The 25,537-nt window shown below is 53.0% G+C and overlaps 1 protein-coding gene across 6 annotated transcripts in view; it reads left to right on the top strand.

Moving 5' to 3' along the window:
- Nucleotides 1–17,344: 17,344 nt before the first annotated feature.
- The window catches only part of CTIF (cap binding complex dependent translation initiation factor), a 144,538-nt gene continuing 136,345 nt past the window's right edge, over nt 17,345–25,537 (top strand). For 3 of the 6 annotated variants that reach the window (XM_085567185.1, XM_085567186.1, XM_021535535.3), the window contains exon 1: nt 17,345–17,483. In XM_085567185.1, the coding sequence (XP_085423311.1) occupies nt 17,478–17,483 (6 nt within the window). In that variant the 5' untranslated portion in view covers nt 17,345–17,477. Of the gene's footprint in view, nt 17,484–18,532; nt 18,689–25,537 lie in introns of those variants that run through there. The other 3 variants (XM_085567188.1, XM_085567187.1, XM_021535537.3) reach the window with 3 other exon arrangements.

Raw genomic sequence — 25,537 nt, forward strand, 5'->3', positions numbered from 1 at the left:
AGTCCCATCCCATTATCCACAACCTGGATCGGGGGCACCCACAGTCATTAGTAGGTGACACCAAGTTGGGTGGGAGCATTGACGTGCTGTGGGGCAGGAAGGCTCTGCGGGAGGACCAGGACAGGCTGGATCCATGGTCTGAGGCCAGTGGGATGAGGGCCAACAAGGCCACGTGCTGGGTCCTGCCCATGGGTCACACCAATCCCATGGAATGCTCCAGGCTGGGGTAGAGAGGCTGGAAAGCTGGGAAATGCCATGGGGTGCTGATGCCAGTGGACATGAGCCCGGGTGGGCAAGAGGCCCCTGGGCTGTCCCAGCCAGGGTGTGACACAGCCCCAGGCAGTGCCCGTCCCTGTGCTGGCACTGCTGAGACACCTCCAGTGCTGGGGACAGCTCTGGGCCCTCAGGACGAGAGAGACACTGAGGGGCTGCAGCGTGTCCAGGGCAGGGAATGGAGCTGGGAAGGGGCTGAGCCCCAGGAGGGGCTGAGGGAGCTGGGAAGGGGCTGAGCCTGGAGAAAAGGAGGCTCAGGGGGACCTTGTGGCTCTCACAGCTCCTGACAGGAGGGGACAGCCAGGGGGTCGGGCTCTGCTCCAGGAACAGGGACAGGAGGAGAGGGAATGACCTCAAGTTGCACCAGGAGAAGTTTAGATTGAGTATTAGGGAAAATTACTTCACTGGAAGGATTTCCCAGACTTGGCACAGCTGCCCAGGGCTGTGATGGTGTCCCTTTCCCCAGAGGGATTTAAAAGCCATGTGGATGTGGCACCTGGGGACATGGGTCAGTGATGGCTTGGGCAGTGCTGGGGGAATGGCTGGACTCTCGGAAGGCTTTTCCAACCCAAATGATTCCATGATTCGATGATCTTCCCATGGGATATTTGGTAACACTGTGAGGTCCCATCCCTGTGGTGCTGTAGGGAAGGTTTGTGGGTTGATGGAAAGGATTCCCTGTGTTGTCTGGCTGGAACTGGGAGCTGTGGGTGTGCAGTCAGGGGTTGGGGGGTGCAGGAAGGGATTGGGGGTGCAGGCAGGGGCTTGTGATGGGGGCAGGTTCGGGTTTGGGGTTGCAGGCAGGGGTTGGAGAGGTGGGCAGGTATTGAGGGGTAGGGCAGGGCAGTGTTTGGGGGGTGCAGGCAGGGGTTTGGGGGCAGTCAGGGACTTGGGGGACAGGCAGGGGATCAGGGGGGCTGTCAGAGGTGATCAGGGGCAGGCAGGGCTTTGGGGGGCAGGAAGGAGTTTGAGGGGTAGGCAGCAGTTAGGGGTGCAGGCAGAGGTTTGAGGGGCAGGCAGGGGCCAGGGTGTGCAGCAGGGGTTTGGGGGGCAGACAGGAGTTTGGGGGCAAGGCAGGGATTTTGGGGGCTGTTAGAGGTTTGGGGGGCAGTCAGGGGTTTGGAGGGCAGGAAGAGGTTTGGGGGGCAAGCAGGGATTTGGAAGGCAAGCAGGGATTTGGGGGGCAGGCAGGGGTTTGGAGGGCAGGCAGGGGTTTGGGGGGAGGCGGGGGTTTGGGGGGAGGCAGGGAATTGGGGGGCAGGCAGGGGTTTGGGGGGCAGGCAGGGGTTTGGGGGGAGGCGGGGGTTTGGGGGGAGGCAGGGAATTGGGGGGCAGTCAGGGGTTTGGGGGGCAGTCAGGGGTTTGGGGGGCAGGCAGGGGTTTGGGGGGCAGGCAGGTGTTTGGGGGGCAGTCAGGAGTTTGGGGGGCAGGCAGGGATTTGGAGGGCAGGAAGAGGTTTGGGGGGCAAGCAGGGATTTGGAGAGCAGGAAGAGGTTTGGGGGGAGGCAGGGAATTGGGGGGCAGTCAGGGATTTGGGGGCAGGCAGGGTTTGGGGGCAGGCAGGAATTTTGGGGGGCAGGCAGGGGTTTGGGGGGCAGTCAGGGATTTGGGGGGCAGGCAGGGGTTTGGGGGGCAGGCAGGGTTTGGGGGCAGGCAGGAATTTTGGGGGGCAGGCAGGGATTTGGGGGGCAGGCAGGGATTTGGGGGGCAGTCAGGGGTTGGGGGGCAGGCAGGGATTTGGGGGCAGGCAGGGATTTGGGGGGCAGGCAGGGGTTTGGGGGGCAGTCAGGGATTTGGGGGGCAGGCAGGGGTTTGGGGGGCAGGCAGGGATTTGGGGGGCAGGCAGGGATTGCGCGATCGGGCAGAGGCGCTGCCCGAAGGTTCCGGAAGCCGCCACCAGAGGGAGCCAGAGCGCCACCGCCCTGCGCTACCGGGAGGGGCGGGACCGGGGTTGGAATATCGGGATGGAATTTTGGGATGGGAATATTGGGATGGAAATTGGGATGGGAATATTGGGATGGGAATATGGGGATACAGAGACGGGGATACTGGGATGGGAGTACTGGGAGAGGGGAATAGAGACGGGAATACCGGGATGGGGGACAGGGATGGGAATGTTGCAACCGGGAAACAGGGATGGGAATATTGGGATGGTGATATTGGGATGGGAATATTGGGATACAGGGATGGGAATATTGGGATGGGGATACTCAGATTTCTGTTCTGGAATGGGGGTACCAGGATGGGGGAAGAACAATGGGGGGAAAAGGACATGGTACAGGGATGGGGAAACAGGATAGGGGGTATTGGAATGGGGATGCTGGGATGGGGGAAGTGGGAAGGGGGTACAAGGATGAGGGAATTGGCATGGGGGTGTTAATATGGGGGAAATGGGATTAGGAACTGCAGCAGGAGTATTGGGATGATGGTATTGGGATGAAGATACTGGGATAGAGGTACTGGGATGAAGGAAATGGGACGAGGGGTTTGGGATGGGAATACTAGGATGGGGACACTGGAATAGTGGTATTGTATTGAGGGGATCAGTATGAGGTGAGTACCAGGATGAAAAAGAACCAGGATGGAGGAAGGTGGTGGGATGCAAGCACACCAGGATGCAGGAACACCGGGATGTGCTCTGGAATGGGTACTGGGATGGGAGTTCTGGGATGAGGTGAGCGCCAGGATGAAGGAGCACCAAGATCAGGGAAGGTATTCTGGAATGCACTGGGCTGCAGGAAGACTGGGAAAAGGGGGTATTACAGGATGTGGCACATCAGGATGGGAATGGTTCTGGGATGCAGGAGAACGTGGGTGGGGGAGCACCAGGCTGGAAAAGCACCAGGACAAGCCCACTTTCACCACAGCTGTTGCAAAGACTGCGGATGGAATGGCTGGTGCAGGACACAGGTCTGTGAGGTGGGCTGTGGTGTCAGAGACCCTGTGAGCACCATGTGGTGCCCAGCTGCCTCTGCAAGGTGCCACAGGCTCTGCTCAGAGGGCAGCAAGCACCAAAGACATGGATTTAACAGGTTTTTGCTTGTCCCTCTTGTCCTGTCCCTCCACTCAGGAGGGAGGCAGTTCCCCTCCTCTACCCACCCATGCACAAAGCACTCACCACAGCTGGGCTGGGTTTGCCCAGGAGAGCCTGGAGGATGAAGGTTGTCCAGGATGGGCTATTTGTAGTGGGTATGCTGACAGTACAGTCTAAATTTGAGGGAGCAATCATCTGCTTTGGCCCCTCCCTGGGATTGCAGTATTGCAGGCCCTTGGGGAGCAAGGTGTTTGCTTCCAGCTCGGTTGTTTAATAGGTGATGGGTAAAATTCTCCCTTGGAGCTGCTGAGCCACTGTTAGAGCAGGAGTTCACAGAATGGTTTGCGTTGGAACAGAGCTTCAAAGATCACCTGGTTCAACCCCCTGCCATGTGCAGGGACACCTTCCACTGTCCCAGGTTGCTCCAATCCCCACCCAACCTGGCCTGGGACACTTCCAGGGATGCAGGGGCAGCCACAGCTGCTCTGGGCACCCTGTGCCAGGGCCTGCCCACCCTCCCAGCCAGCAATTCCTAATTCCCAATCTCCCATCTGTGCCTGCCCTCTGGCAGTGGGAGCCGTTCCCTGTGTGCTGTCCCTGCCTGCCTTGTCCCCAGTCCCTGTGCAGCTCTCCTGGAGCCCCTTGAGGCCCTGGCAGGGGCTCTGAGCTCTCCCTGGAGCTTCTCTTGTGCAGGGGAACAGCCCCAGCTCTGCCAGGCTGGCTCCAGAGCAGAGGGGCTCCAGCCTTGAGCCTGAGTGGTTTGAACCTGAGATCTGCCTGTTCTGAATTCCTGAAGGACATTCTCATTCAAGATCATTCAAAGACCGTTCAGTTCAATGCTGTAGTTAATGGCAACCACTTCTGATGGCGTTGGTTTGCTGCAGGTATTTTTTCCTCTTCTATCTAGAATGTACATCAGATGTGATCTCACAGATATTCCAGTTCTGCATTTAATGTCATTTTCCATCCCATCTTCTCATGGACATAGTCATGGAGAAAGGATTTTTCACTTTAAATAAAATATGCTTTTTGCCACTCTATTCCCTACTCAGTTTTAAGCGCCTGAACACCAAACCTTTGTTTATTTCCTATTTTTCCCTGTTTTTCTATCCACCTAACTCATAGGCAGGGTAAACATTAAACCTTGGGCTTTGGGCTTGATGTGACTATAAAGCATTTGGAGCCAACAGTGCAACAGTGCTTTTGCTAACACAGCCAGGAGGTCTGGGCTTTTGGGATGTGAAAGGATTCAGCTGACTAGGAGTATCTCAAATCCTAAAGCTTGATGAGGTCAAAGGGGCAGGGAGATCCCTGTCAGGCAAACAACAGAGGAGGTTCACCCCAACCACCTCCCAGGTCTCTGCAGGGAGGGAGAGGCTCCTTCCTGCCAAGACAGAGGTTTGCCCCTTTCCTTGTGCTCCGAGGTGCTTGGGCATCTCCCAAGGAGGGTTCCTGCCCCACCCACGGCTGGGTGGTGCAGGCTGGGGTTGGGATGTTCAGCAGAAACCTCTTCCCTCCCTCCTTTCAGGAAGGCCACGTGGCAGAGGTGGGGAAAACCCAGAGGGGCTGCAATAGGTGAGGTTGGAGAGGGAAAGTGAACTTTAGTGTGGCTTGAGTGTGGCTTTCCAATGTTTCCTTGGTTTGTGCTGGGCCCAGACACCTGGTTTGGGCTTGTACAGTTTGGTTTTGGTTTAGAAACAGGTGTTTTAGAGATCCCTCTAAGGTCCCCCCCTCCAGTGGAGGCCCTGGAGCTGCTGTCATCTGTGTGACCAGGCAGGGCCTTAGGGTGTCTCTGATGGCACAAAGCATCAATGTTTGGGCAACTAAGCACAGCCCTTTCTATTTGTGATGCTGGTCCCATTTTGAGTACAAACCAGCATCCTCACATTTGATCAGCAAATGTCATTCTGCAGCACCAGAATGTTTGGGTTTGTGCTTTATCAAAGAGCAAGTCAATAAAGGGGCATTCCACCAGACTTAACTGTGACTAGAAGGAAAAGTGTTATACACAAGACAGACCAAAAAACCTCTTCTTTTTTAAATTTGCTTTATAAAATTTGTTTTGTTTCTTTTTTTTTTTTTAATTTTAACAAAATAAGATTTCTCCTCACACTCTCCCAAATCCATAGGAAAAATATCCTGTTGTCCATTCTGTATGTAAATGCTGCCAGAAAGACGATGGGATGGGAATAATGGCAGCAAGATCTGTAATGAAAAAGTGCTCCAGGTAGGAATATGGTACTGGAATACAGCAGGAATATGTTTACTGCCTGGTTGGAGATTCTGTTATGATCTCTAAGAATCAGAGAATCCCAGAATGGTTTGGGTTGGAAAAGACCCTAAAGTTCACCTTGTTCTACTCCCTGCCAAGGACAGGGACACCTTCCACTAGACCAGGTTGTTCCAGGCCCCATCCAGCCTGGCCTTGCAGAGACACAGCCCAATGGTCTAAGAAAAATGAATAAATTGTGTGTTTCAGCAGCATTCGTGGAGAAATGTGGCTCCAGGTTAGCTTGGTGAACACCCAGGTGAACACAGCAGGAATTGTGTTTCTGCTAGGTGTCCTCAGGCCAGGCGTTGAACAGGAATAACCTCTGTGAGCAAACATCCAAGGCTGAGAGAAATGAGGGGAACAAGAGCTGCTCCTCTGAGTGCTTGTTCAGGACCTGACTCAGGTGTCTCTGAGGCTTGGCTCAGATGGGGGAAAGGGCTGGAAGAGGAGGCTGCTGGTGTATCAGGGTCACTGTGCTGAGAACCTACTCTCAGCGAGATCACAAGAATTCCTATAATTTATTCTCTGTGTGACAAACTATGGCACAAATCCCGTAGAAAGCCAAGAAAATAGCAGCTGCCACAGCTGATGGCTCAGAGGCAGAAATGCAGCTCTGTTTGACTATGCTTTATGTAAACTTTGCTGCCACGTTTCACCTGCTGTGAACTGCAGCAGGAGCCCGGGGCGGTTTCCAGGGGTGATGCCTGCGTTGTTCAGAGCCAGAGCTGCCCTTGGATGGGGCGTGGGATGTGGTGCTGCTGGGGCAGGAGAGGCAGCCAGTTCCCTTCTCTTGTCTCAAACAGGTGGTGGTGTTACAAGGAGGGAAGGGGATGGGGCAGGATGGAGCTGTGGGTCTCAAGGACTTGTGCTTGACGTGGAGTTTGCGAGTCCAGCGGGAGCAGAGAGGAGCTCCTCAGTCTGGTGCTTCCTGGAGGTGTTGCTCTCAGAGACAGAAAGAGCTTCTGCTGCTCTGAGGATTTTAATATTCCCATTTTTATGGGGAATAACACCAGAGGATCAAAGAGTCTCAGAATGATCTGGGTTGGAAGGGACCTTAAAGCTCACCTCATTCCATGCCCTGCCATGAACAGGGACACCTTCCACTGTCCCAGGCTGCTCCAAGCCCCATCCAGCCTGGCCTTGGACATTTCCAAGGATCCAGAGGCAGCCACAGCTTCTCTGGGGACCCTGTGCCAGGGCCGCACCATCCTCACAGCCAGCAATTCCTTCCTGTCTTCTTTCCCTTATGTAATGTGGATGTGGTGTACCAGCACCTTGTCGTGCCCTTTGACCCCACAAGAATCAGGCAGCAAAAGGCAAAGACACAGAGAAACTACAATTTAATGTTGAAAATAGCAAACAGAAAACTCCTTATATATTTTGGAAGTATCTTAGCTGCTTGTGGCCATTAAACATGGTATTTGGGCTTGGCAGCACTGTGAGGGGTCACAGAATTCCAGTCTGCTGGGACCCCAAGGATTACATGGTCCAAACTTGGTGAGAGAAACATTAATTCATACAAGCCCACATCTATTAAAACCCAAAACTCTTCTCCATTTAGACAGAATCCCTGGAAGTGTCCAAGGCTAGGTTAGGCAGGGCTTGGAGGAACCTGGTCTAGGGAAAAGTGTCTGTCCATGGCAGGGGGTTGGACTAGAGGACCTTTAAGGTCCTTTCTCAACCCTAAGCACTGTGGGATTCTGTATCTTTTTTTAATTTTTTTTTTTTTTCATTTTTCATGTGTGTTTTCTCCCCAGTCCCTTCAGTGGGTCAGTGCAGGGTGGTCACAGCCCTGCCACACCCAGGGGTAACACAAGGTTTGGGGCTCCCCTTTGCACCTGAGCACACACAAATAATTTATCCAGGATTTCCAAGGTGATGTTTGCAGGTGGATCTTTCCCAAGGTGAGCAGGAGCAGGCTTGCTGAGCCAAGGCCAGGAGGGATGGTGTCCTCTGATGTCTTCTCTCCCACAGCCCACAGAGCCCCACCCTGTAATCCCCAAACAATGCTCACCGATTCACTAAAGCCCCAGCACACTGTTTTAGAAGCCTCTATTAAATGCACCCAAAAAAAGGAGAAACAACTTGATTAAAGACTCCAGATGATGAGGAATCCACCACAGCCCCAGGTCCCACACCCTTAATTTCCTCTGCTCTTAAATGCTTGCAACTAATTTGTCCATCTTTCATGTCCTGCCATGCATACCTGTATTTCTTGATAATTTCTTGTTCAATTTAAATTGTTGTGTCCTGGAGAGAGAAAATAGAAGATATATTCACTGTTTTGTCGCAAAGTTCATTCCTTTCTGAAATCAAATCCCTCTCAGGAGAACACACCTTGCTTGGGAGAGGGGACCAGACCTTTTTGTTCTTTAAAACTGTAGAAAATAATTTCCCATCACCGCACCTTCAAAATGTCATGGATTTTCTCTGCTCCAGGACCTGGATGGATGATGGAATGAAGAGCAACTACTATTTCTCTGTCTGCACTTCAGTCCCTGTGAACAAAGCCCAGCTGGGGAACATGGGATTATTATAGAGAAATTAAACATTATCTGCTGGAAACTATATTGTCTGAAATCCAAAAGCAGGCCGTCCATGAAAAGCAGTTTCTCTCTGCGGAGTGCACTTAATTGTGCTGCTAGTACTTTTTAATTAGTATAATTTGGAAATTGAGTTAAATTAGACATTTTATTCCAGCAGCAGAAGAAGGGGCACTGGAATATCTGCTGACTGAAGGGCTGTGCCTGTTCACTCTTGGTCTAGCTCCAAAGACCTGCTAATAATTATTCATAGGAGCCAAGCTGAGCAGAGATGAACTCAGCATCTTCCCAGGTTTTACTGTCACTTCTGCAACAAGGGAAATTTCCTCAGTGCAGGGAGGAAACCATCTCCCTGTGTCCTATCCCTGGGGAAAGACAGTCGAGTCCTGCTACACAGGAAAGCCAGGGTGGAGTGGAGTCAGCCCTGCCTGGGGTTCCCAGCTGGGGTAGACCATAGTCATGCTGTAGTGACAGTTTAGAAAAGCAAGATTATTTTACAGAGAAAGCTCTAGTAAAAAAAGCCTGCTTCCTTTTTTTTTTTTTTTTTTTTTAATAGCATTTGAAGGATATCTTAGGGAAAATAATGGAAAATTGGAGAGCCGTCAGCAAACTTGGGTGCATTGCCGGGGACAAATATTTTAGTGGGGCCTGTTGCAACAGGATGAGGGGTAAAGGTTTTAAACTAAAAGAGGATGGATTTAGATTAGATATAAAGATTTTTTTTACAATGCACAAGTGGCCCAGAGAAGTGGCAGATGTCCCACCTCTAGAAACCTTCAAGGCCAGGCTGCCCCAGCCCCAGTGCCCTGAGCTCGACACTCCAGGTCACAGGAGTGAAAAGTGCCAGTCAGAGCGAGGTGAAAAGAATTCTCATTATTTCTATCATTTCTGGTGTCACACACTGAGTATTTTGGGGCAAAAAAATAGAAGATTTTATTCAAACAAAGCTTCTGCTAGTGGGGATAGCTTGGGTTGGGCAGGGCAGCTGGTACCTTCATTTTGTTGGTTATTTGGGCAGCTGCAAATTTCCCCCTGATGTTTGCCTGCTACTCTCTGTGTAGATATAAAGGTATCAGCATATTTCTATTTTGTCCCACATGTTAATATAAACCTACCCTGCTCTGATTCCCAGAGGCCAGAGCGTGATAAAATACCTGCCATGTGCCTGACATGCCTGTGGTTTGATATTGTTATCTCTTTTTTTTCTCCTATCAAAAGCAAACCTTTTTTTTTTTTTAACAGCTTTTTTAGCAAGCAGGGAATGAAAATATTTCCCTTTCCTCTGCAGTCTGGGAAGCCAATGGGTCAAAACTGGGGAGCCAGCTCTTGGCAGCTGCTGGGGAAGGGAGGGCAGGACTGCAGCAGGTATTTTTACAAAAACTACGTGATAAGAAGCAAAGCCTGTATGAAGATAAGCTCACTTATTTTATTGCAGACAAAGGATAAGTCCTGGGCTCTTGTCACCGCTCAGCCTGAGCTGCTGGGATGTGGAAACCACAAAGTTTTTGTGGTTAAGGACTATCATTTCACAGCGTGGAGATGCCCAGTGGAGAAAAGAGGATGAGAGACTCAGGTGCTCTGAGGCATCACATCTTGCTGGTGAAAGGAGGAGTGCGAGTCCTTCTTCTTGGAGGAGCAGAGTCTGAGCAACCCTGATGGCTTCTCTGTTGCCCATAATATATAAACTATGGTTAGCTGATAAAAATGCACATTTTCCAAGCTCCCCCATGGCTGATGGGTGCTGGAGTGCTGTTTGGTGCCAATATTCCTTCCTTTTGGTGGCTCTGCTGGTAGTGGGAGAGAGGATGTGGCCAGAAAGGGAGGATCTCCACATCAGCAGGTGAGTCAGGGCCAGGAAAGGCATCATTAGAAGGTGCATGAGAGATAACAGGAGGTGCAGGCAGGTGACTGCAGAGGATGTGGGCTCCCAGGAGCAGGAGAAGCTGGAACCTGGGCTGCTGCCATCAGCAGGTGTGGGGTGAAGGCCTCTTTGATGGGCTCTTCCCCCTTCACAGGCTCTGGATTAACCCAAGACGAGGCAAGGGAGCTGCCACAGCCCTGCAGCAGATAAGGCACAAGGCTGTAGTGTTACAGTCTGAGACACTTCTCATTTTCCCAGGGAAGATTCTCTCCTGGGACATGTCCTAAGGACCAGGAGCAGATGTTCAAAGGATCCTTGCTGACCCGGGGCTGCTGTTGTCTCTACAAACACAATGTTGGTTTACAGCTGGTGTAAGCAGACTCACAAGGTGCTTTACCAGCAGGGTAAGCAGAGCTGTACCCACTTCAGAGCAGGAAAGCTGAAGCTGAGAACGGCAGGCTTTCATCTGCCATTCACCAGTAGCCCAGGTTATCCAGGCCCAAGGCCACTGAGCCATCCTGCCTTTGTCCCCTCTGCAGCCAAGGGTTGGGCTACCAGCCCCATGGTCAGACCAGCCCCATGGCCAGACCAGCCCCATGGCAGCACCAGCCCCATGGTCAGACCAGCCCCATGGCAGCACCAGCCCCATGGCAGGACCAGCCCCATGGTAGCACCAGTCCCATGGTCAGACAAGCCCCATGGCAGCACCAGCCCCATGGTCAGACCAGCCCCATGGTAGGACCAGACCCATGGTCAGACCAGCCCCATGGCAGGACCAGCCCCATGGCAGCACCAGCCCCATGGTCAGACCAGCCCCATGGTCAGACCAGCCCCATGGCAGCACCAGCCCCATGGCAGCACCAGCCCCATGGTCAGACCAGCCCCATGGTCAGACCAGCCCCATGGCAGCACCAGCCCCATGGTCAGACCAGCCCCATGGCATTACCAGCCCCATGGTCCGACCAGCCCCATGGTAACACCAGCTCCATGGTCAGCACCAGCCCCATGGCAGCACCAGCCCCATGGCAGCAGCAGCCCCATGGTCAGACCAGCCCCATGGCAGCACCAGCCCCATGGCAGCAGCAGCCCCATGGTCAGACCAGCCCCATGGCAGCACCTGACCCATGGCAGCACCAGCCCCATGGTCAGACCAGCCCCATTGCAGCACCAGCCCCATGGCAGCACCAGCCCCATGGCAGCACCAGCCCCATGGTCAGACCAGCCCCATGGCAGCACCAGCCCCATGGCAGCACCAGCCCCATGGTCAGACCAGCCCCATGGTCAGACCAGCCCCATTGCAGCACCAGACCCATGGCAACACCAGCTCCATGGTCAGCACCAGCCCCATGGCCAGACCAGCCCCATGGTCAGACCAGCCCCATTGCAGCACCAGCCCCATGGCAGCACCAGCCCCATGGTCAGACCAGCCCCATGGTCAGACCAGCCCCATGGCAACACCAGCTCCATGGTCAGCACCAGCCCCATGGCAGCACCAGCCCCATGGCAGGACCAGCCCCATGGCAAGAGCAGCCCCATGGCAGGACCAGCCCCATGGCAGCACCAGACCCATGGCAGCACCAGCCCCATGGCAGCACCAGCCCCATGGCAGGAGCAGCCCCATGGCAGGACCAGCCCCATGGCAGCACCAGACCCATGGCAGCACCAGCCCCATGGCAGGACCAGCCCCATGGTCAGACCAGCCCCATGGTCAGACCAGACCCATGGCAGGACCAGCCCTCAGAGTGTGCAACCATCCCAGCACTCTGTGGTGCCCAGCCTGCTCTCCTCAGCCTTGCTCATGATGAAAAACGTACACAGGACCAGACTGCTTGCCCAAAGCTTGGCTTTCTTGCTACTACATCATTCCAGGCAGACCTCTGAGACTACAGTTTGCTTAAAAGTCAATAAAACTGCCTGTACACTGTATGATACTGAGCTATGAAATGGCCAGGGTAGAGACCCACAGCATAATGGAGTGGTTTGGGTTGGAATGATGTGTAAAGCTCATCCAGTGCCACCCCTGCCATAGGCAGGGACACCTTCCACTAGCCCAGGTTGCTCCAAGCCTCATCCAAGATGGTCTGGAACACCTCCAGGGATGGGGCAGCTACAGCTGCTCTGGGAGACCTGTGCCAGGGCCTGCCCACCCTCATTTCAAAAACTTCTTTATCTATAATCTAAATCCATTTGTTTTTAGTTTAAACCTTCACCCCTTTTCACTGTCACTACAGGCCTTACTAAAAAGTTTGCCCTCACCTTCCTTCTAAACCCCATTTAATTGAAAGATTACAATAATAATTTCTCCCTGGAAAATCACATTAGAAAAATGTTTTGCTGTTGTCCTCCATCCAGTGTTCTGGATTTTACGCATCCCTCACCCAGCGAAATCCCCCTGCTTCTTCTCCCACCCCAACTATTAGCAGTCACTTCCTACTGCACCCCTCTAAGCAGCCTCACAATCCTTTGATACAATTAATATCCACAGTAAGGGATTATGGAAAAAAAAACCCTTTTGCAGCCAGAGGAAGAGAGAGGATTTCTGGGTTACTGTGATATTTCCTGGCCAGCCATGCCTCTGCAAAACACTCTTGTCAATGTTTAATTCAAACTCCAGCAAAACTGGAGTTATTAATGTCCCTGTCAGAGATGTTTTCTGTCACCCAGCAGAGGTGTCTGACAGGATTCATCTTGCCTGGTGTGGAAGGACATCCTTCATCACCACCCCAAGTCCCTGCACTGCCTCTGCCACCTCTCAGCTCAGCCTCCTCAGCAGCTTGACCTTTGCAAATCCTCGGGGCTAGAATCATGGTGATCCTTTAAATTGGTAATTTGTTCTTACCTGGATAATCATACTTTGTATTTCTAAGGCCTCTTTAATCCAAAGATGTAGCTGTGAATTAAATCAGTGGAGGAAAGTAATTAATTATGTCCAGGTAGTCTCATTATTCAACAGAATTTTGTGAAATATGGGAAATTAAGGCTATTGTTTTAAGCTACATGGGAGGTCAAGGAGAAAATCCAGCTGTTCTGAGTTGCAGCTTCTCACCTGTAGCATGGAAAACAGCATCAGAGCAGGATTTCAACTTCTGTGGAGTAAATCAGTGCTCACAAGCCCTGATCTCCAGGAACCCGGGCCATTCCCATTTGAGACCTCCTCCAAATACCAGTGAATTTAGCCTTGACTTGCAAACAGCCTTGGCACCCATGGCTCTGCTGGATAAAAATGCCCTTCTAAAAATAACTGGGAATGGGGGAAGGGGCCTGTCCCCACACTCAGCATTTCAACACCGGCTTCCCCTCCCACCACAGCCATTGCTTCATCCATGGGTACCCTGCTCTGAAATATAAAATTATGATTTAAATATATATATATATATATATATATATATATATATATAGTTAGTTTGGTTGGTTTTGGGTTTTGGGGGTTTTTATTTGTTCCGGTTTTTTTTGTACACCCCATCACCTCTGTTTCTCTCTGGGTTTTCAGCCAGCTGCCTCACACCATGAGGTTTGGATGGAGTAGAGACTGCTGGAATGCCACATCCGATGCCCCTGGAGCCCAGGCACAGACAAACATCTCCTTTGGGAAGGGGGACAGATGCTTGGGAAGGAGGGCAGAGCCGCTCACTCAGTCCCTGTCGGGATGGGAATAAAGACCTTGTCTGTCTCCAGCCCTTTGCTCCTACAGTGAGTCCATTATTTGTGTTTTTAAAGGACGTCTATTTGCTTTCAATTCAACTGCAGCCTGACCATAATAAGGATCAGTCTAATTCTGGCAGGAAGATTGTTGGCCAACTATTTTAAGTGTTTATTTTCCTGCAGAAGTCTCTGAGGGAGCATCTGAGCACTTAATGGCCACAGCCACTTCTTAGAAACCCACTGAGGTCATCACTGTGCCTCCATCCTGGCAGACACCTCCATCATCCCACCTGTGCTGGAAGGACCTGGGTAAGAAAAAAGGAATTCTTGTCTTTAGTTTAATTTTTCAGTCCTGTCCCTGTCTTTATGTAAAAAATGAGAATTCCACAGAGGGGATGTATGATTTGAGAACACAGTACACTGAATTTTGCCTTCAGCTACTCTCTCTGAGGCCAAGATTTTCTCCGAGCTAGAGAAGGAGCACCAAGCTACCAGCACAACCCAGCTACAAGCAGGGTACTTTGTAAATATTCTGTATTTCCCCTTGGAATCAGCAGATTCCCACAATTGCTAAGGCATTTTAAAGGCTATTACCAGGGCAAGACTAGAATTTGGCACAGCGTTTTTTGAGTTGCAGCTTGTGCTCTCAAAAATCTTTGTGTCCCCAGCTGCTCTTTCCGCCTCTTGCTATTTTCCTGGGACAAAAGTCTTGAGGCTGGAGCGCTTCCCACTGGCAGAGACTCAACAGCTTCCACTGAATTGGGTAGGAGAGAGCTTAGGAAGAGCTCCTAAGATCTTCCCAGAGATGCTCAGTGCTTCCCTGGGAGCAGCCCTGGGTAGATGCTGAGGCTAAATATGTGTCCCAGCACCTTGTGAACTCTGTGCACAGCAGCATAAGGAGGCAGACAGCCTGCCTGAATTCCCTCTGCTAAGGCAATGTAGGGACTCCCTGGCACCTCACTACCTCCCTAAATACATGCTTTTAATAAAGAGCCAATTTAATTTCCCAAACACTGAGTCATCTTGTGTTATTACCTGGCATATGGTACCCAGAACAGCAGCCACAGCATCTTTTCCTTGAAAGAAGGATGTTTCTGTTCCCTCCTCCTTCACCGGCTTTTAAAACTCACCTCCTTTCTTTTTCCTTTTAAGCAGAAATCCTCTCTTTTTCCAACTTCCCTTCTTTCTAAAATGGGATGGGATTAAGCCAGAAGCAGGGATGAAAGGATGTGCAGCCCAGAGGGGCTGAGGGGAGCAGGGTTGCTCCCGCATGGGGACGGGCTTGGCAGCTCCTCTTTGCTCTTTGGACCTGGAGCTGCGCCAGCTCTTGGAGAGAAGTCCTCAGTCACCGGAAAGCTGCCCTTTCTTCCTGCTGGGACACGTGGATAAGGAACGCCATGAGCAGCGTGGCCAGGGAGCTCCAAACCCACGCGAGGTGGGAGCGCTGCGCTGAGGCGACAGACGCGGCGCCTGCTCCGGAGCCTGGCCCCTCTGTGGGTTCACCTGTAGTCACCCACTGCCACCCTGCTGCCACCCTGCTGCCACCCTGCTGTCACCTGTCCACATCCCTCCGCACCCCTAGAAAAACAAACCCAGCTCCCTCTCGCACTCCCACAGACACTGTGCTCTGCAGTTTGGGTCATTTCCCAAAAATCTCAGGCTGGGGGTTGTGCGTCCTGATCCAGCATCCGAGTTCCTGGATGCAGAGTCCCCAGTCCTGCCACCTTTCAGCTTCCAGCAAGGATTCAGGCGAGTGCTTGGTGGCATTTTGTGACATTTTCTGAAGTCTCCAAGCCAAGGATGCCTTGAGCATTTTGGGGCAGGGGTGGGTTGCACAAAGAGGTCCCAGCATGTGGGGCCAGGACCTGCTGTGGGGTGCACAGAGAGGTCCCAGCATGTGGAGCCAGGACGTGCTGTTCCCATCCAGGAGCTGGATTTACACATGCCAGCATGCTCACATGTTAATATTATGGGCTGGTGTTCTCCACGGAGAGCGAGTTGCTCTAAATAGCTATCTGAGATGAATTGTTTTCAGGTTAAAGCTGACACTGGGATTGCAAAAAAATATCATTAACACAAGAATAGGTCATACCTTTTTTCTCCCCCAACCTGCTCCCATACAGCAGGAGCGTCCCTGTGAAATCCTGGGTCTGGGGGCTCTTGGTTTAGGGGCTTGAGGGCTGGAGGGGACGTGGGGAGGCTGCATGAGGAGATGAGCTGGGAGAAAAGGAGGTAGGCAGAGCCGTTTTCTGCCCTGGTGAGTTCTGCAGCTCAGCCGTCACTGAAGAGATGCTATTGGCACTGAGATTAATAATTAAACCATAGTATGATCATAGATAAAAATATGAATATCTAGGCAGTCCCCCTTTGCTTAAAATACAACAAAATAAAAAAGAATCTGGAGCTAAATTAACAATGTGCTCTCCCAATTACAGCCACCCTCCGGTGAATATCAGGTTGTCATGACAACCTGCCCAGCAAACGATAAGGCCCAAAATAAAGCACAGCAGGGAGAGAGATCTTTGGAATCCGACTTTGCTGTCAAAGTAGAATTAAGGTTTCTTCAGAGGCCAGCAATTCTGGTGAATTTATGGCTGCAGTCCTTCTACTGATGTTTATTAATGTGATACATTTATCTGGATGAGTGTGAGGGTAGAACCAGACAGGGAACAACAAAGACTCCATGGTTAGAAATAAAGGTAACCTCTTGAATACAACCCAAACTGCAAGAAAAGGGGGATGATTGTTGGGTGGGTGTTTTTGAGAGACTGGTGTGGTAAGCAGGAAATGGTTTAAATTGCTTGTAGGAACATTTCTGGGTGGCTTTGAGCACCAGAGCTGAAGGGATCCAGCGGGCTAGAGAGATGTTAAAAAGGTGCTTAAATCCCAGGTTTTACATTTCTTGTCTCAGGATTTTGTGTGTTTATATAGAAACAGTTGGTTTATCTGCCAGGCACAGGGACCTTGGCAAGCTTGAGAACTGGGCCCGTGCAAACCTCATTAAATTCAACACAACCAAACACAAGGTCCTACATGTGGGTTACTGTAATCCCAGGCACAAACACAGACTGGCTGGAGAATGGAATGAGGACAGCCCTGGGAGAAGGGAGAAGGTGCTGTGCATGAGAGCTGGACTTGTCCTGGCCCTGAACCCCACCTTGGCTGATCCCCTAGTGTGGGCAGCAGGGCAGGGGGGATTCTGCCCCTCTGCCCCTGTGCTCTGCTCAGAGCCCACCTGCAGAGCTGCCCCAGCCCTGCTCCAGCAACACAAGGACATGGAGCTGCTGGAGCCAGCCCAGAGGAGGCCACGGAGCTGCTGCCAGGCTGGAGCCCCTCTGCTCTGGAGCCAGCCTGGCAGAGCTGGGGCTGTTCCCCTGCACAAGAGAAGCTCCAGGGAGAGCTCAGAGCCCCTGCCAGGGCCTCAAGGGGCTCAAGAGAGCTGCACAGGGACTGGGGACAAGGCAGGCAGGGACAGCACACAGGGAATGGCTCCCACTGCCAGAGGGCAGGGACAAATGGGATATTGGGAATTAGGAATTGCTGGCTGGGAGGGTGGGCAGGCCCTGGCCAAGGATGCCCAGAGCAGCTGTGGCTGCCCCTGGATCCCTGGAAGTGTCCCAGGCCAGGTTGGATGGGGATTGGAGCACCCTGGGACGGTGGAAGATGTCCCTGCCCATGACAGGGGGTGGGACTGAATGATCTTAAGGTCCTTCCCACCCAAAGCATTCTGTGATTCTGTGAAACACTTGCAGCCTTCTCTTCAGCCCAGTTTAACTCTCCTCCTCCTTCAAGCTCAGCCGGATGTGCTTTGTCCTGAGGGGAAGATTGCAGCTCTGAACTGAATCCCGATGGATGCAGGTGAGGACATGCGAGTCCGTGTTTGCCCCTGGCCTGTGTTGGATGGGTTAACACCACCCCAAAGGCTGCTCTGAGCCCGAGTGGTCTCTCACCTGCCCTGGAGGGTTGGTGACTCGGTGGCTGGGGGTGCCAGGGTTTGGGCATCGGGCATCCCCGGCGTGCAGGACCCGGGGGTCACATCCCGGGACCGTGGGATCCGGTGGTCCCTGTCAGCCCCTCTAAGGGGTGGATGCGGGGATGGATCTCTGTGAGGGGTGTGGGATCTCTCCGCGGGGTGCCCAGCAGGTCCGTATCAGATCCTTGCGGGGTGCAGGCTGCGGTGTGCGGCGGGCTTCATAACGAATTTCCCTGTCACGAATTTTCCTGTCAGAAACCTGTCTCCCCGATCGGAGACAGATCCCCGGAGTGCGGGACTCCCGGATCCCTGTCCCTAGCCGGGATTTGGGATCCGGGCGGTGCCGGTCAGACCCCGGGGTGCGGGATGGGGGAGCCTCCCTCAGAGCCCCGCGGTGCGAGAGGCGGGAGGCGCCCGTCAGATCCCGGCGGTGGGAGCGTCTGAGGAGCCCCTGCCGGGCCCGGGCTGTGTGGGGTGTGGGACGCCCCGTCACACCCGGGCTGGGCACTGCGCTGTCCCTGCCGGGTCCGGGCTGTGTGGGGTGTGGGACGCCCTGTCAGACCCAGGCTGGGCACTGCGCTGTCCCTGCCGGGTCCGGGCTGTGTGGGGTGTGGGACGCCCTGTCACACCCGGGCTGGGCACTGCGCTGTCCCTGCCGGGTCCGGGCTGTGTGGGGTGTGGGACGCCCCGTCACACCCGGGCTGGGCACTGCGCTGTCCCTGCCGGGTCCGGGCTGTGTGGGGTGTGGGACGGCCCTGTCACACCCGGGCTGGGCACTGCGCTGTCCCTGCCGGGTCCGGGCTGTGTGCGGTGTGGGACGCTCCGTCAGACCCGGGCTGGGCACTGCGCTGTCCCTGCCGGGTCCCCGCCGAGCGGCCCCAGGCCGCAGCCCCGGCCTACATCTCCCGTCAGGGCCGGCGCGGGCCGCGGGCGGAGCGCGGCGCGTCACTGCCCGCCGCCCCGGCCCGTCCCTCTGCCGAGCCGAGCCGAGCCGGAGCGTCCTCCCGGGCGGCGCCCCCGGAGCCCCCCGCACCCCTGGCCGCGCCCATGCCCCCCTCAGCGGGGCACTGACCGCGCCCGGCCCCGCACGGTAAGCGCGGCCCGGGGGAGACGTGACACAGCAGCGGGCGCGGGGGAGCGGAGGGGGGCAGCGGGGGGAGCGCATCCCGGCTTTTGTCTCCCTTGGAAAAACGCGAGCCCCGCGGGGGGGTGGCGACGGAGCCGGTTTCTGGGCACGTCCCGGTGCCGGCGGTGTCCCGGCGGTGTCCCCACGGCTGGGTGACAGCGCCGTGGGCCCCCCCCCCCACCTCGGGATGCGGCGCTGCCCGCCGGGAGCGCCGGGGCTGGGTCCGGGTGTGCTCCCGGCCTCTGGAAGCTTCCCGGCCGCTCCGTTTGGCCGGAGAAGGGCAGGGCTGTCCCCCCGGGCGAGCCCCCCGTGGGCAGGAGCGCGGGGAGCCCATCGGGGCCCGCGGCCATCGCCGGCGGCGGAGCCCGCAGCACCACAAAAGGTGCCCGCCGAGCATCCCCGCGGGACCGCGGCCCCGGTGCCACGGCCCCGGCCGGGAGCAGCGGGAGGTGCGGCCGGGTCCGGGTGTAGCGAGCCGGGGGCTCGGCAGAGAGCCGTTTTGGTTGTCATTTTAGGGTTGTCGTTTTCCTGCAGAGTCACTCTGGCCGCACGTGGTCTCTCGGGGGCCGTGGTGGGTGACAGATGCTGTGGCAGCGGAGCAGCCGGCTGTCGTGGCGTGTTTTTTTGCCGCAGCTGCCCCCAGAAATGCTGAACGCCGGAGGCACAGTTGTTGGGTGTCACTGGCCTCAAAACTCAGTCCTTGGGGTTGTTTTTCCATCGAATGAGACTAAGCTCAATTCCTAGGGCCTTTCCCTGGGTCAGGCTTCTCTGGAAAGGATGATAGTGCCAGTAGTGAGATCCCACAGTGGATGAGGCAGCAATGCCATTAGGTTGGAAAGGGGCAGGTGCTGCTTCTCTCAAATGGGCCATTTCCACGTGCCCATGTGTGCCACATTCATTCCTCCTCTGGTAATCCACCCTGCTCTTTCTTCACCACTCAGGCAGGTATAGGATGAAGCTTGAAATCACAGCCTTGTTAACAGAAATTGAAAAGTTGGGGGGAAGCAGAAGATAGACTGAGCTTCCCAGTTGTTTCTTTCAGTGCAAAGATGCCAAAATAAGACCAGATCATGTAATAGTCCCTTCTCTACAAAACCTAGGAAAGCTTTTTGATGGTGGACCATCATCTGAGCATCCACATTGTGGCAGGGGGGTGCCACACAGGATGGAGAAGGAAACCTCCCACTCTGCTTATGATTTATGTGACCCTGACAAGCAAATACTCACAACTTGTCTCCAATGAGTGAAAGAAGCTTCTGTTGTGTCCACCAACATTACTTTTCCCTGTGAGGATCATAAAGGCTTTGCTCTGCTACTGCTGAACCCAAGAGCAAAAACCTTGTGCTGCATTTTATCCCCTCAAGCCTTGGGTAAGATTTGTAGGCTGTGGTTGCCCTGCACTGAGTGTGTTATCTTTGGCACAGACAAGGCTGTTTTGGGAAGCTCCGGCTGTGCAATTTTTTTATCATTCATAAGATCTCAGGTTGTTTTTAAAGCAGAGGAGCAGCAGTTGGATGCTGCTGCAGGTGAAGGTGATGCAGGGAAGCGACTTGTCTCAGGTGATCTGGGGGGAGAAGTCCAACACCTAGCTGGATGGAAGACTGGAGAGAATTTGTGGAGATGAACTAAACTCCTGCTCTGCCTCTGTGATGTGGTTTGGGAGAGGGCTGAGGTACCTGAGGGGCTTGGCTGGGTTTGACACGTTTATTCCTGTAGCTGAGTCAGCCTGATGCACAAATGGCATGGGAATGGTCTATGGAGGACTCCTGAGAGCCATGAGAAATGGAAGGCAAAGCATGAAAACATATTTGATGGATGTTAGCCCTGGATCCAAACTGTGGAAGGGAAGATGGTGGGGTGCTGGACTTTATCTTCAGAGGTCTCTTCTTCAGCACTTGATTTTGAATGAGGATAACAATACTCTTTTTTGCTCTCTGGAGTACCTCATGTCGGAGTAAACAGTGTGGTTGAGTTAATTCTGCTCTGATCTCCTGTTGAGGACAAATTTTGCTGTGTTCACTCTCCCCTTCTTTCCCAATTTGTGTCTCACATTTCTCCTTGAAGCCATCCTTGCTCCTGCCTGGTCTTTCCCCAGCAGGAAGGGTGTGAAGTTGTGGTAGTTGTCACCGGTTGAGATTTTGCCCACAGGTCTCTGCGAAGCAGCAAGAAAACCCTTCTGGAGTTAATTTAATTTATGTTCTTGCTGCTCAATTGAGTCTTTGGGGTCTGGGGTCCTGTGTATTTGTGAGGAGCTGTAGCTAAAAGTATAGCAAGACCCTGTGTTTTCTATGGAAGCTGCGGGCAGCTTTTTCAGGAGCTGTTTGGGACACATTTGACATTCTTACTTTCTGTTTTGATGGAGTAATTAAATATCATTAATGATTTCACTGTTCTTCAGTTTGGCAGCAGTGTTAAGACACTTTGTAACACCATTGTGAAGTTTCAGAGTTAACAGTTTGCTACTCTTTTTGGGGAAGGATCAGGTTGGGGAAAGGACGACAGCAGATTGGAAGTGTTGAGGCTTCTGGTTGAGTAATCTCCATAAATGCCTTGGGATGTTGTGAAACTCCTTGGAGAAGGGGCAGTTCTGCCACTTGAGGATAATTAGCAGATTACTGTGTTGTCTGAAATGAAGGGCTATTGTAGCCAACCAATCCTCTTCTGTTTGTTTAAGACCCTGGGTATTTTATTTTTATTCATTTACATACATTTTTACTCATATATATGTATGTATATATATTCACTTAAAACATAGATGCCTTGCTGGTGATCCTAAGTATGTTTCCTCCTCAGTTCAGACTGAAATGGGAGCAACATTGGATGTTCTTAAAACTTTTGTGCATTTAAGCCTTCCTGCTAAAATGAGAGATTTTGTTTCTTTCACGTCTGCCTTGTGCTGTGCCATGGTCAGTCTTGGCTTGCTGGATTTTGCATTGTCATTGTCATTCTGAAATGCAGAGGTACCTCAGCGGTGGCCAGGAATGGGAAGTGCTGTCCCTAGCATGGATGGATTGTAGAAAACTTATGATGGGAAATTAATCGATTTGAGATTTTGCTTCTTTGAGTTAGCTCTTGGAAAGCTTAGGCAATCTACAGGTCACTGAGATTTTAGGCACCCCAGGTTGGCTGGGAGTAGTCTTGTGCTCACCCCAGAAAGGCCACTGCTCCTGTCTCCTGTCCTGCACAGACAACCCTTGGCCTCCCTGTCCCCTAGGCATGTAGCACTTGTGGTCCAGGAGAAGAATAATTTGGTTTCTGAGGTGGTGGGAGAACCTGTGGTGACAGAACCAATCTTCTGCCTCTGCTATCTCTGCAGGACCAAATCCTGCCACACCTGTCAGCCAGGAACCTGCTGCAGGTGTATTTCGTAATGTGCAGACATTTATCGAGGGCGTCTCCTCTGTGGCAGCTGGCTCAGCTTCATCTCCTTCCCCAGCCTGGTTGCATCCATGCAGGGGGTGGGGTGGTGGTGGAAAACATCTGCATTTCCACCAGGATGGGCAGGGATATGGGTGGGGTAGCAGGGATGTGGTGGGGATGGAGAGGAGGGGTGGGTGGCTGTGTGGTGTCCCCCATCCCCTCCTTTCACGTCCGTGCCTGGGTGACCTGAGGATGCACATGGCTGCCCGCAAGCTTCTTATTTCTCACCTGTGGTTTGAATGGGTCTGTTGGGTTTGTGTGGCCAGGTTTTAGTGATGGGGTGCTGCCAGGGTGGCTTCCATGAGAAGCTGCCCAGGAGTTTCCTCCATGTCCAGCAGAGCCAACAACAGCCAGCTCCAGGACAGACTCCAAGGCCAAGCCCATCAGGAACGACTGTGAGGTCTCTGGGATAACAGATTTAAGAAGAAAATAAAATGGTTGCAAATCACAGGCAGTTGTAATTGTGGCCAGGGGAGAGTGGGGTGAGAACATGTGAGAGGAACAATTCTGCAGACACCGAGTTCAGGCCAGGAGGAGGGGCAGGAGCTGCTCCAGATGCTAGAGGAGAGATTCCCCTGCAGCCCTTGGAGGGCATGGGGATGAAGGGATGCACCTGCAGCCCCTGGAGGAGCCTGTGCCAGAGCAGGGGGATGCCCAAGAGAGGCTGTGATCCCATGGGAAGCCTGTTCTGGAACAGGCAGGGATATACGGATCTGTGGAAACAAGAGCTCATGCTAGGGCAGTTGTCCTGATGGGACTTGAAACCCCATGGGGAGGGGATTCATGCTGTAGCAGCCTGTCCTTGAAGGAGTGCACCCCATGGAAGTGTGATCCACGTTGCAGCAGTTCATGGAGAGTTGCTGTCCGTGGGATGGACTCACATTGGAGTTCATGTAAAACTGCCTCCTGTGGGAGGGACCCCACACTGGGGCAGGGGAAGAACTCTGACTTCTCTCCCTGAGCAGTCTCAGGAACATCTTGTTCTGAACTGATCATAACCCTCATTCCCATCTCCCTGCACTACTGAGGGAAAAGGTAGAGCTGGGAAGGAGGGTTGTGTGAGGAAAAGGTGTTTTTAAGATTGATTTTGCCTGTAATTATCCTACTCTGATTGTGTTGTTAACACATTAATTTAATATTGCAAATTCAAGTCTGTTTTGCCCACTATGGTATTTGGTGAGGGATCTCTCACAGTCCTTGTCTCAACTTATGACCCTTTTGCTCTGTTTTCTCTCCCCTGTCCAGCTGTGGCATGGAGTGAGAGAGCTACTTTGGTGATTGCCTGGATTCCAGACAGGGTCAACCCACCGCAATTTGCCTTAATACACAAAACAAACAAACAAACAAAAAACAACAAAAACCCCAAAAAAACCACCCCAAAAAACCAAAACCAACCAACTTTTCCCTCCCTCGGGAGGAGGCTCAGCTCTCTGGGACTGGTTTGTACAGGCTGTTCCACCCTGAAGAGGCTTCACCACCACTGGAGCCTGCCCTGCACCAGAGCAGAGGCTGCTAGGAGACACACAGCTGCCACCAGCTTGCTTGCCCAAGTACCTGCAACAGGGAGCCATTAGCAGGGTTGGTAATTAATTCTGAAAAATGCTTTTGAACTCTTGAAATCCTGGAGGAGCTGTGTTGCTTGGCTGGCATTCATTCACCAGGACCCTGGGAGAAGCTGGTGTTCACAACCAAGCTGTTGCCAGTTGTATTGGGTGGCTGCTGGCTTGGGACACGAGTAGTTGGGTTGGCATGGGAGGGGTGTCTTGGGAGGCTGTGGCACAGGAGGGTGTCACCCTGCAGCAGCCAGGGTCCCTGACATCAGCTGTGCCATACCCTATGTTGGGGATCACATCCCATGCACCCCCAAATTAGTGTCTAAAGGGTCTGCTGCCAGGTCAAGCAGCAATAGGGCAAGGGGGAGTGGCTTTAAGCTGAAAGATGGTAGATTTGGGTTGGTTGTTAGGAGAAAATTCTTCCCTGGGAGGGTGGTAGGATCCTGGCACAGGTTGCCCAGAGAAGCTGAGGCTGCCCCTGGATCCCTGGAAGTGCCCAAGGCCAGGCTGGACAGGGCTTGGAGCAATCTGGGACAGTGGAAGTTGTCCCTGCCCATGGCAGAGGCTGGAACCAGATGTTCTTTAAGGTTTCTTCCAACCCAACCTGTTCTGGGATTCTGTGTTTCTATGAAGTAAGGAGTTGTGACCCTGAGTTTTTCACGTAATTTGATTAAATCTCACAAGTCTGTCTGTGGTACCACAGCCCTATTGAGCTACAACAAAAATGCACTGCAGATGTTTCAGGGGTCTTGGCTGTCACCAGCTTTTAGCACCTCTCTTGTGAAGCCAAAGCTTTGTGAGCAACGTGGAGCTGGTTTTGGGTAGAGCAGCCTCGGCTGAGCCTGGGGCTGGGCAGCTTTGCAGAGGCTGGGCTCACCTGTGGCTGTGACCTGCTCCTTCTCATATGTCATCCATGGGGATGTCATTTTGGGGCCACCAAGCTTCTGCAGGTGGCCTTGAAGTATGTCAGTGCCTGCAGAAACACTTCTTGGTATTTGTTAGTCAGGGGTCTTACAGGAGTTAAGCTGGGGTGAATTTTAAAGGAATTTTTCATCCTGCATAGAAGTGTGTGCTCCAGTCACCGGCAGGTGTGTGGTGTAGTGTAGGTCCAGCCAGCCAGCCCAAAGCAGTAGTCTGCAAATCATGGAATCAGAATCACTAAGGTTGGAAAATACTTCTAAGAGCACCAAATCCAGTCATCAATCCAGTACCACCACCATGTTCACTACTAAACCATGTCCTCAAGTGCCACATCCACATGCTTTTTGAATGTTTCCAGGAATGGGGACTCCACCACTGCCCTGAGCACCCTGTACCAGTGCCTGACCACCCTTTCAGTGGAGAACTTTTTCCCAATACCCAATCTCAACTTCCCCTGGTGTAGCTTGAGCCGGTTTCCTCTCATCATGTCACTTGTTACTTGGAAGAAGTGCCTGACCCCCACCTGGCTGCACCCTCCTGTCAGGGAATTGTAGAGAGTGAGAATGTCCCTTGTGAACCTCCTTTTCTCCAGGCTAAATGCTGGTTTGCTTTTGGGTGCTGCATTTCCCTGTATTACCCATCCAGAAGCAAATCCCCTGGGGCTAGAGGACTCCTGGGCGCCGTGTCCAACTGCAGTGAAGCCAGGGAGCATTTTAATAACATGTCATCAAAACTACCATGTTGTGTGTCTCAGCAAGAGAAGAAAAGGAAGCAGGAAGGGTTGTGGTTGCGCTGTGATTGTCAGCTGGAGGTTAATAACAACGTTTTATGTTTAAGAAGGTGTTTGCTTCGCACAGTGAGAGGAGAGAGGAGTGTATGCCTGAACCCACAGGAATTGTATTCCCTGAAATCAGGGCAT

The sequence above is a fragment of the Lonchura striata genome, chromosome Z (assembly GCF_050655825.1).
Source record: "Lonchura striata isolate lonStrDom1 chromosome Z, ASM5065582v1, whole genome shotgun sequence".
Lineage (NCBI taxonomy): Eukaryota > Metazoa > Chordata > Aves > Passeriformes > Estrildidae > Lonchura > Lonchura striata.